The sequence below is a fragment of the Vanessa atalanta genome, chromosome 19 (assembly GCF_905147765.1).
Source record: "Vanessa atalanta chromosome 19, ilVanAtal1.2, whole genome shotgun sequence".
Classification (NCBI taxonomy): domain Eukaryota; kingdom Metazoa; phylum Arthropoda; class Insecta; order Lepidoptera; family Nymphalidae; genus Vanessa; species Vanessa atalanta.
In genome coordinates, this window is record NC_061889.1 from 8,089,000 (window position 1) to 8,101,648 (window position 12,649).

Here is a 12,649-nt window from a genome sequence, read left to right on the forward strand (position 1 = left end):
CTTTAAATCAGAACCTTAACGACGGAAAAAATGCATATATTTAATATTCAGTGTGAGAATAAATAATATAGTCAAGTAACAACTTCTAACATCTCGTTAAGTTTAAATTCTTGTAACAGGTAAGTTAAACATCAGCTATGAACATGAGACATTAGCTCGGCAATGAGTGCGATCACGGACGCAGACGGAGGGCGGTGAGTGCAGTCGAGTCTCGCCGCTAGTACGTACCGGGCCCACTTCTGTATTGTGAGTGAACTACTAATTAGATCCACTAGAGTGTTGCTGTTAACATTATCGCGGTGAGGGATATTGCTTTGCTATACAAATGTGAAGATAAAACAAGAATATTACGAATAGTATCCACGAGTTCCCAAGAACATATACATTTAAAAAAAATGAACTCATTATTGCTTACGAGACAGAATTATTATATAATTGTATACGTTAACGCAATTTCTTATAATATTTAATGTATCACTAGATTGTATGTTTCATTTTAAGCGATTGAAAGGAACAAGATTGAAAGTCACTTGCAATATTTTATCCCAAGTTAAACTTTTATAGTAATAACCAAGGAAATGTTTATTTTATTAAAATATTGGAATATTTAATTCTCAGATTTTAAAAGAATTGGTTTGAACTGACGCTATTTCACAACATCAATTTTAAGCTCAATGTCAAATAAAAAAAATAAAATGCAACACATAAAAACAATATAAAAAACTTTACATCAAATTGCGTTTAACTCACATATCCCAGTCTACTCTCAAAGGACAAAGACATTGCACTATAAAAATTACAAATTTATCTTAAAAAAATATTTTACATATTTTTTTCCACATTAAGATCATTGTAATGTAATTGCAATTAACTGGAATATAAAATGATAACAAATTCAAATAATACACAAAAGATCAAAACTAACTAACCCATAAAAATAGCAACGAGAGTTCTCCGAATTCCCGCTAAAATTACCTGTCGAGATACAACAAAAAAAAAACGGGACCGAACGAAATATTTAACAATCGAGATTAAGTTCTGTCCCGTCGAGCGACAATAGCCGAACGGGAGGACCTCGCTAAATCAAGGTGGCACTCTCACCCCCGGGACACGCTCACAGTCGGCCTACACGGCGTATTTCAAATACGAATACGACTGATCAGCTGATTCCTTGACGTTTTATTTAACTGCAATAGAATTGGACCAAAATGTTTAGTAACGTGAGTCCCCATAGACTTTATACTAATTTAATTCTTTGCATATTCGTCAATGATAAGATCTATGATATCATGTCCCTTGTGCCGGTAATAACAGTGCTACTTTCAATAATTCAAACTAAAACACAGAAATACGGATTCGTATTTGACGTCAGAATAACCGATGGCCAGGTAATACTGCAGACAATTTCGTAGTAATTCAAATTTGGATTGCTCACAAACATCAATATTGATAGGAGCTTGACGAAAAGTCAACATCAAACGCTACAATATCCGCATAGAGACCCAGAAGAACTTACTCTACAAGGCCCTTATGCTATACGTCAGTTTATTAGAACGTACAATACAAAACGAACACAAATTACCGCTATCGTACAACAAAAACAATTCTTATTACTTTTATGGTATTGGTAGGCGGGCGGAGAAATGGGCTACCTGATGATAAGTGAATATCACAGCCTATATGAACATTGGCGCTGATAGAAATAATAAACATTCCTTATATCACCAAAGTGCAACCGGTTGGTTGAGAATCACAATGGCTCACACACCTTTCAAACTGAAACACAATAATAGTAAAAATTGCTGTGTTCGGTCGGACTGCCATCGGTCGGAGTTACAAATACCTCTTTTTAAAGTCAAAATATTGTACATTTTTACATTAGCAGCCTGTAAATTTCCCACTGCTGGGCTAAGGCTTCCTCTCCCTTTGAGAAGAAGATTTGGCCCGTATTCCACCACGCTGCTCCAATGCGGGTTGGTTGAGTACACATGTGGCAGAATTTCGTTGAAATTAGACACATTCAGGTTTCCTCACGATGTTTTTCTTTACCGCTGTGCACGAGATGAATTATATACACAAATTAAGCACATGAAAATTCAGTGGTGCCTGCCTAGGTGTGAACCCGAAATCATCGGTTAAGACGCGTTCTAACCACTGGGCCATCTCGGCTCTTAGTCAAAATATACTATGTCAAAATGAAGAAAGAACATTAAAGATAAAACACTAATATAACGCATTGTTACGAAATATTCCCCTATGTAGACGAACCATTAAAATCCCCAGCTAACCCCAAAATACAGCCGGGGGCCGAGGCGACCCCCACTAATTTACGTGTTCGCTATAATGTGTCGTCAGTGCAGACTGCACCCGTGCGTGCTAATTCACTGCTGCACGCTTGCACGGGTGCACTTTTAATCATTGTTGTGGCATTCAATTGGCAGTGCGGTAATTCCGTCTGATAGCTGTCTCTACGGTTAGGCTCGTTGTTTTGTGTTAGTAGCATTTTACAAATTGTTTTGGAGTGTATCGATTGATTTGAAAGCACGTGACGTTTAATAAGTAAGGTAGTAATAATAAAGACAATAATAATTTTAAAGCGAAAGTAACTCTATGTGTTTGTCTGTTATGCTTTTACGTCAACCAAAGCATTGAACCACAAGGAATGGATAGGCTGCTTATTTGATTAATACCTGTTTAACAACCCTTAAAATGCAAGCAAAACCGCAGGCGACAGGTAGTAACAATAAGTGGACGAGAACACATACGTTTTTTCTTTAAATAAACAAATCCCACAGACGTGCTGTCCGTGCCTCGTCTAACTTTCTATTATTTCGATTGAGTTCATTTTTCGTGTGCACGTTTTTATTTACGGGTAGCATCACAATCGCAATTTTAAGAATACAATCGTATTTATATTCGGTGCCTATAATTTTTTATATTTAAATTTCTGTATTGACCCTGCAGTATCGTGCTAGTTGTATTATTTGTGAGGGGAGGGGGGGGGGGGGTGATTAAGTCGTAAATGTGTTGTTGTGACAAATGGGCCATCTATGGATTTGTGGTCAGCAATGATAATAAACATTGTCGCCGTAAAAAAATAACGATTCCTTACATCGCCATTGCGCCACCAGCCTTGAGAACTGAGATGTTATGCCCCGTGTGCCTGTAGATACACTGCCTCACCTTCCATTACGGAACACAACAATACTAAGCATTGCTACCCAAAGCCCTGCCACCAAGTAAGATCCTTGTAGAAAAAAAAAAATTCTTATCACACAGTACTTCACCACATTTAGGTATTCGATTTAATTTCAAATATTATCATGAAAACTCTAGAAATTCTCATCTCTCATCTCATCTCATCTCATCTTCATTCTGATAAAACTTTGAGCAGCGAGTCATAACAAACTAACCGACTTATTCAAAACAATCTTCCTAATTGATAGTTAAATATAATAGAAAATATATTAAATGTTATACAAAACATCCACAGTACTGAGAATCTGTTATCTCCTGTCTACAGACAATCATTAAATATTCGCAATAAATTAACTACTTCCAGCGAAACTTGAAAAGTGTATTACAGTTCTTTACCGAGACTTGGAACACGGCCAATATCGTGATGTGTATTTTAATTAAACAGCAAAAATTTTAAATGAGAAAATTGGAAAACTGATTTTCTTTCTCCTTAAAGTGTAAGGCGACGCGATAGTATACCTGTCACGTCGCCTTACAGACACACTTTAAGGGTTATTAAATATAGATGTTAAATTTATAGTCGGAATTATACCACTACGAGCAAGGCAAGCAATCCGTTTATTGCTCATTCTCGGCCAAACCATTGCACCGATTTTCTTCGAAAAGTTAAAATGAAATTTATTCATCAATATACATTTGTCTCCATCAAAGTAATACCCCTCTGATACACACCATTTATGCCAGCGCTTCTTCCAATCCTCGAATCACCTCTGAAATGAGCTTTTCGGTCATCAGCTCGTTCTTCGATTCCGACTTTAACTCATCAATTATAGCAAAAAGCTTAACAGTATCAGCTTAACAGCTTCTTAACAGTATGACCTGTTGGCAAGAACTCATGATGTATTACGCCATCGCCACGCAATCGAAGAAAGCAGTAAGCAAAACCCAAAACCTTCACATTTGATCGAATTTGGCGTGCTTTTTTGATCTTGAATTTTCAGGCCGACTCCATTGGGATGATTGGGCCTTGGTTTCGACGTCATAACCATATACCGATTCGTCACCAGGTATGAGCAAATCTGAGCCTTTTGAGCAAATCTGGATCGTTGTTGGCAACAACAACTCCTGAGCGATACTAATGCGACGTTGCTTTTGCTCAAAATTTAGCAATTTCGGAACAAACTCCGCTGCCATACATTTCATGCCCAAAACATTCGAAAAAATTACATGGAATTAGAACGAATGATATGCCAACATCCTCTGCAACTTTCCTAATAATGATTCTACGGTTTTCAAAACCATTTTCTTCACTGTTTCGATGTTTTCTTCGCTTGTTGACGTGGCTGCAACTCCAGGACGCTCATCGTCATCAAAATATTCTCGGTCTTTTTTAAAGCGTTTGTACCACTTATAAGCACTTTTTTGTGACAAAGTAGACTCGACAAATTCCAGTCAACATTTTACGTGCGTGGAGCATTTTATTCAATTATTGACGCAAAATTTAATTCGGATTCTTTTCAATGGCTGATAATGTCAACATATGAGAAACATGTGTACCAACATAACAAAAAAAAATCGATAAAAACCCGCGAAAATTCAAAACTCACCTTTTCTTTTGTACAAAGCCCAGGGCTACTTTTTATGCCTAACAGTTGACGACAGTGGCAACTAGTATTTTGTAAATTAATTTTGCTGCCTACAGCATATATTAAAACTCTTATTAATGAAATTACATCCTTTCACTGTTGATATAAATTTCAATTTCCCATACAAATCGACTACCAATCCTTGCACTCCGCGTATCAAAATCTCCATACGAAGTTAACCGCGGTTATATTTTACATTGCAACGTTCCATCGATCGTAAACTGTACCATAATTCTCTAGCACATGTTACTGAACACGTTAATAGCTTTCATATTAACGAACTCGATGCTAATAATACAAGATTATCGGTTGTTTATACTTACAGCAATGTACTAAGGATATTTGCATTTGAACTAAAGACGCGATTTCAATTGATTTAAATTTCTAAGATAGTTGCCAGAATCTACTCTCCAACAAGCTAGTTTTCATCATTTTAAGTAGTAAGATTCATTCGCGTTAAACGTTACTACACCCAAGGGTAACGTGACATTAGATTATAGACTAGGAACTATCACAATAAGCGCAAAATTAATAATTATCTAACTCTTTATTATTGTAAACTATCTATATAATAAAATTGGAGTGTCTGTTCGTAATATTAAAATAACTAATTTTTACTAAATGCATATGTATGCATACACGGTACATATACCAAAATAACATTTTTTACAATATTTGTCTGTCTTTCTGTCTATTTGTTGCGGCTAATCTTTGGAACGGCTGAACCGATTTCGACGGGACTTTCACTGGCAGATAGCGGATGTAATAAGGAGTAACTTAGGAGTAGCTTAGGAGTAACTTTATTTTACTTTTATTTTAGAATTATATATAGAATAAAAATAAAATCACGCTACAATATCCAAATAACTTAAATTCAAACAATGCGCACGAAGTCGCGGGTACAGCTAGTACAATATATAAAGACAGATACATATTAGTATAAATTTTTAAACAATTTTATTTATTCTGAAAAATCTATTCGAAGATTTTATGATCTTTTATTTACAAGCAGGAAGCCGGAGAGGCGGAAAGGAAGCAGAAAGGCAAATGGGTCATCTTATTTTTTCTTGTGCTTTTATAGAAAGCATTTCATTCTTGAATAAAAAAGGATTTTTAAAACTATTTTAAAGGAAAGAATGTTTCGAAAACATCGTTCGCTAAATACTATTTTATACCCTACCGTGATAAAACTTTAATACTAACTTTATCTCTTTTTCATGAAATATTAACAAAGAGAATTTCAATTCGTATATCTGTCCATTTCTTGATAAATTAAAACACAAAATTAACTATTATTATATTAGAGACTTTGATATTTCAGTTCGGTGATATGAAAACTCTAAAGTTACAAGAAAATACTTGCTTTAAAAATAACGACGAAGACGAGACAGAGACATCTTGATATGATATTATTGGAATAATATATCTGAGATTATTGGAAGCATCGTTGTATGAATATATTTTATTGGTTTTTATTCATAAAATATTCATATACGATTTACGATATAATACTTATTTTTATTCGTTGATTTTTTATATTTATTCCCTTATATAGAGCTACTCTTTCTGACTTCACGCGATTTTTTATAAGATATATTCAATTACTTTTATTCAAATATTGTATTTATACACAGTATTGATAATGCTCAAAACTGTGGGACATATAATTTGTTAAGGTTTATAGTTTTTTTATTTAAAAAAATCTATAACAATAATTGTTATTATTCTTGAGACAATTATAAGGTCTGTAACATATACGTATATACATATAGTTTTATATATAATTTGGTATATTTTGACAGCGGCCATTGAAAAACGTAACCATATACGATACAGCATTGACCATCATAAAACTCAAATCTATCGTAAAGCGAAAGTTCCATATCGACTGGATTAGTACAGTATCACCACAGCTGAAAACTGACAAACAAACAGAATTACATCCTTATAATATCAGTATGACATGTTTTACCTTCTCCAACTCGTCGCGAACGTTGCGCAAGCGCCGTGCGTCCTGTGAGTCGGGCGCGTCGTGCGCGCGCAGCTGCGTCTCCGCCTCACGCGCCGCGCGACCGAGCTCTTCTTCGCGGGCCTGAACGAAAAAAAACACTTAATTTAAACGCAAAGTTTACACGTGAAAGATTGAAGTAAATGCATATTTATCTGCATTTACTTTGGACTAGTAAATATTATTTGGGCAAGCGAATTGTATTCACTTGTAAACTAACTATACAATAGTGTATATCAAATCAAATCAATATTCTTTATTCAAGTAGACTTATAAAAGCACTTTTGAATCGTCATATTAAACTGTTGAATTGAATTTAAAGCAACCACCGGTTCGAAAAGTAGATTATACCGAAAAGATCCGGCAAGAAACTCGATAGTTGTACCTATATCTGTAAACAACAATTTTTTTTTTTCTCTATCCTGCTCAGAAGTCTTTAAATACAAACTCCACACTATTTTAATCTTTAATATAATATTTCCATTTTTAATTGAAAACTCATACAACCGATACGTAATGTCTCATCTCAGTTCACAGCGTGTAGTGCAACGCAAGGTCTACAGTCTACACAATAAATTTGTTTTACGACTGTGCAAGCCGACGCCGCCGGCATGCAGCATTTTCGTCCAAGTCCTGATGTAGCAATGCATAGCACACAAACAATTTATATTCTAAACTACTCGTAATATAACACATATGCTTTCAAGAAACACGGCATCTTGCATTTTTAACTCTTTGAAATTTACTTACATTATAATCATTACATAGTATAAAACAAAGTCGCTTACCGCTGTCTGTCACTGTGTATGCTTAGATCTTTGAAATAACACAACGGACTTTGATGCGGTTTTTATAATAGATAGATTGATTTAAGGGGAAGGTTTATATACATGCACAATATAGTAGAGAAACGCTGATAATTTAGAGGTTTCTAAAGTGATGTCGTAAATAAAAACATTTTTGCGCTTACAATAGATAGATCAAAATAATGTACTACAGTCTTATACACCTTAAAAAGGTCTTCAAAAAAGTCCACGATGGTATATGTCAATCTCTTAGATCCCTAAGAGATAGACCTACACTATAACAAACCAACAATAACCATTTTTTACCGTTTACTTGTTACGAGAAATAATGGCTTATTTTTGAAGCGATTTTTAGCAATACAGCATAAATACTTATCCAATTAAGTACCTTGAACACATTATGATTTAATATGGCCCTTTACAGGCTTTACTGTGATTTAAATGAATATTTTCGAAGATATTACAGATTTAAAACGTAGGGACGAGGTTTGTATTGTCTAACGACTGAAAAGCTGTGAACGTTGTAAGACATTCTGTAGTATATTAATTAGTTTCAGCATTGCACCCGTGCGAAGTCGGGGCGGGTCGCTAGTGCTTTATATAATGTGAACGACGGTATAAAGAGATAAATTTCAATAAACCTTTACTTAACGTTTCTGTTACCAGTTTAGTTATTAAATACAGAAGTATTACATTCTTATGATTATCTACTTAATGATTGACTAATTAAGCACTACCACCGGTTCGGAAGAGAAAATGACGTGACCGGAGAAAAAACTCAGCGGGTATTTTTTGGCATTTTAAAGCATCCAAAATTCACATAAAAAATACAAATGTATTAATTTTAATTATGTGGAATGGACCACGAAATCTTTCTTAAATAGCACCATCAACCATGGTGACTTAGGTGGCATGTATCATGGGCCTGTAATTATACGGGCTCACATTTCACCCACGAACACGAAACAAAAACAAAATCGAAATAGAACTTTACGATTAATATAAATTTATGTTACAAGAAACAACCCTTATAGACGAAGGAAAAACTTTATTCAAGTAGGCCCTTAAATCGTCATTTACAAGATATCATTAAAACAGAATGAACTGGCGAAAAACACAATAAATACTTTTTCTAGCGCTAAAGCTACACGTATTTTTATGTAAAAGTATTTTTTTGCATGATATTAAGTTCGTATTGTGAGATACATCAGCCATTTCCCCATAATACAGACGAGTTTCCGATCGCGACATCTATAGAATTGGCTCACATGCAATGATTACACCGGACCGAGTAACACAGGTATCTATAAGATATAAAAGCATTAAATAATTTACAAATACGTATCTACTTATTCATTAGAAAGAAAAAAAAAATGTAAATATTCTTAATCAAATAGGCTGATTAGAGAACTTTTGAATGGTCCTGTTACAGAAATTAAATACACATCTACTAATTCGTTAAGGTAAAAATTTCGATAAATAAATAATTAATTAATTACGAATTGTAAAAGAAATATACAAAACAATCAAAGTGAAAATAATCTTTATTCAATTAGGATCATAACGCACTTTAGATCGTCATGTCACAATATTGAATGCAAAGCTACCACGGGTACTGATATTAAGATAAACCAGTTCTTTGCGAAATATACATGCAGTTTAATAAACGGTCCGTTTTAATTTCGATTCAGTCAATTTTACGCAAGGAACCACAACCGTGTTCAAATTAAAAGCGAATGTTTGCGAAAACGATGAAGCTGTGTACGGTTTATTTCAAACATAATACGTTTGTGTCCTCGCCGAATGCGAACGAACCGACGAACTGTCAAATAATGTCGAATAGAATGAGTCCTCAGTCTCGATTTCCTAAAAAAAAAAGGTGTGTCGTGGGCACACGGCTGTAACAAAGTTACTTTCGCTTTATGTATAAAATAACAGACACGACCAAATAAATTAACAAACTTTGAGAATAATTAATGGCAAAAAAATAATATTCTTATTAAACAATTACAAAAATAAGTTTAAATATTATTAAACCTCATATAATAAAAGGAACTAAGAGGGGTTAAAAAAACAATATGTATAATTTTAAATAAATATGAGTTTTGAAAAGGTTTTGTTTTAATATATAAGCAAAAATGTTCGTCTTACAGAACAGATTAAATATAGAGATAAAAGGAGTCATCAAAAATGTTTTTTCAAATAAACGCTCACCTATAATCATGTTTATTTGCTTTTTTAATTTTTCATTAAACATATTTTTGTTTGTTATGAATTAATAAAATTGTTACTTAAAAATATTCCGTATAAAACGATGAACTTCTGGACTTGATATCAGACCATAGGAATTAACCTGATTACACCACTACTACACTACACTACAATTAAAGCACTAAACCTTAATCAAAACTTTATAGTAGATATAAAGGCGGGTGTAACCGCGTGACGATTACGGAAAATAGCCTTATCCGCACCCTTTTCCAACCACGCCTCATGTGAAAATTCCAATTTTTTTACTAAAACTTTTCCAGCTTATTTATCTGCGTACGTTACAACCTGGTACCGGTAGACATCGACTAGCGTTAATTCAACACTCATATCGGCTACTGGACGTATATAATACTAGTTCCGACTTCGTACGATTAAAATTCATATATATTTACATTTGATTTTACTAACGAATAGGTTCTAATTCTTTTAATTGAATTCAATTAATTAAAATTTTTCATTGAAATAAATCTTTTAACGATCGTATATGTCTTTTTTTTACTTGTTAAACATAATTCCAACACAATTTCGACGAAACTTTGCATAGTGCACATTCTTCTTTATCAAACTATATAATTACTAGTGGTACATCGCGACTTTCTCCGGGTGAAAAAGTCTCATTTACTTTGCGATCACATCGATTCAATGGTCTAATCTAAATCACCTAAATCACACTTAAAAACACACAAACAATTTCATCAAAATCGGTCCAACCGATTAGTTGCAGAACAGTTACGTACTCACGCATACTTTGTATATATAGACCAAAGAAAATAATATAAAAATTGTCTTTACCTTAAACTGCTTTGATAAGGAGGAACACATAACATACATAAATATTGGTTTATTGCTACACCTTTGCACACTTTTAAATAAAAATAATAAAATAAATATAAATAGATCTACACTAAACCTTTCCTTCGAAAATTCACTCGTGAAATATAGAAATCCTTAAACAAAACGGACACTCTCCGAAAAGCCGTACGAAAGACTAAGACCGGTAATATGAACAGATTTCATTGACTCTATCATCTGAAAATTTCGACAAAAACAGGGAATTTTGGCTTTTACAGCTTCAAGCTTAACGTTGAATATTGTTTACGTTTTATATGCGGATAAGTCTTTTACGTTTCAAAGTAAAAACAGAAGATAGGACAGGAATATTCTCATGGTTTCAGAAATAGCTCGCGCGTGTGAGGTGTTTTAATTAATATATTTTTGTTATGCACAAATTAAATTTTGGCTGACAAATTGAAACAAGCTATCTTTAAGACAAAATAAATTTAGGCAAGATATTTATTTCGAGTTATAATAGGATTCGTTGATTTTCATTCATAAATGTTAGAAAAAAAACTTATAGGTAGACGGTCGTTCTAATAGGCTCCTATTGGTGGAGGGTCATCACCGCTTATAGATAGACATTGGTGCTTTATAAAATATTAAACATTCCTTACATCGTTAATGCGTCACCAACCCTTGTGCCTGTAGTTGCACTGACTCGCTTACCATTCAAACCGGAACACAACAATACTAAGTATTGATGTTTGTCGGTAGCTGATGTTGTACCCAGGCGGGTTTGCACAAAGCCCAACTACCAAGTAAAATTAATTGTATTCAATGAATATACTTTTGGAAATTGATGAAAAAGAATTCGTTACTGTTGAATATCTTGCGAGATATTCTCGGTAAAACATTCCGATCCATACAATATCAAAAATACATTTAATAATTTTATATTTTGATATAATTTTTGGTTCATACTTACTGAGCGAGAAACGACCAGTTCACAGTCATTGCTTCTCGGATATGGCAGTAGCTTTACTATTCAAACGGCTTCACTTAGTCATGCACTTTCCATCCAAACAATAACGTTACGTTCTACGTTAGGAACTATACTATTTCAATCATCGCACCACATAACACTAACGCATGATATTTGCCAGAGCATTTGCGTTTTCTCTAAATCATTTGCTAACATGCGTTTGCTGTTTACAGAATTGGTTTAGTTTGTATTAGGTAACAGTTTGTCACGTGTGCCAACCATCACTGAAATATCTCTTAAGGATTTCCTGTACTACCAACCTTTGCCCAGGAATGGTAACTTTGTGTTACCAATTGAAGAAAAACCAGACACAATCCAAAAACAATGCATAAAATTCTTTTAAGCTCGATAAATTCCATTGTGAGTTCTGAAGATATGTATGTAATTTTGGATGTTGAACATAATTGGCTTACATCGTATAAACAACGTAAGAGCTTTGAAATGACTGATGATATGTGATGTTTTATAGAGTGTTGAAGTGGACAGGTCTGAATATAAGAAAAATGCAAATTCCTTCTCAGAATAAATTGTTTCAATATCAGAATCATGTGAGCCGAGATGGCCCAATGCTTAGAACGCATGCATCTTAACCGAAGATTCGGGTTCAAACCCAGGCAAGCACCACTGAATTTTCATGTGCTTAATTTGTGTTTATAATTCATCTCGTGCTCGGCGGTGAAGGAAAACATCGTGAGGAAACCTGCATGTGTCTAATTTCAACGAAATTCTGCCACATGTGTATTCCACCAACTCGCATTGGAGCAGCGTGGTGAAATATGATCCAAACCTCCTCAAAGTGAGAGGAAACCTTAGCCCAGCAGTGAGAAATTTACAGGTTAATGTAATCATGTGAAATAAACGTGAATTAAAATTGACAAAACGTGTAACGAAAGTTAGTTAA

The 12,649-nt window shown here is 34.1% G+C and overlaps 1 protein-coding gene across 3 annotated transcripts in view; it reads right to left on the minus strand.

Annotated features, from left to right (window-relative positions):
* LOC125071227 (dystrophin, isoforms A/C/F/G/H) overlaps positions 1-12,649 on the minus strand; it is a 557,159-nt gene that overhangs the window by 494,243 nt on the left and 50,267 nt on the right. For all 3 annotated transcript variants that reach the window (XM_047681335.1, XM_047681338.1, XM_047681337.1), the window contains exon 35: positions 6,817-6,936. In XM_047681335.1, the coding sequence (XP_047537291.1) occupies positions 6,817-6,936 (120 nt within the window). The remainder of the gene's footprint in view (positions 1-6,816; positions 6,937-12,649) is intronic.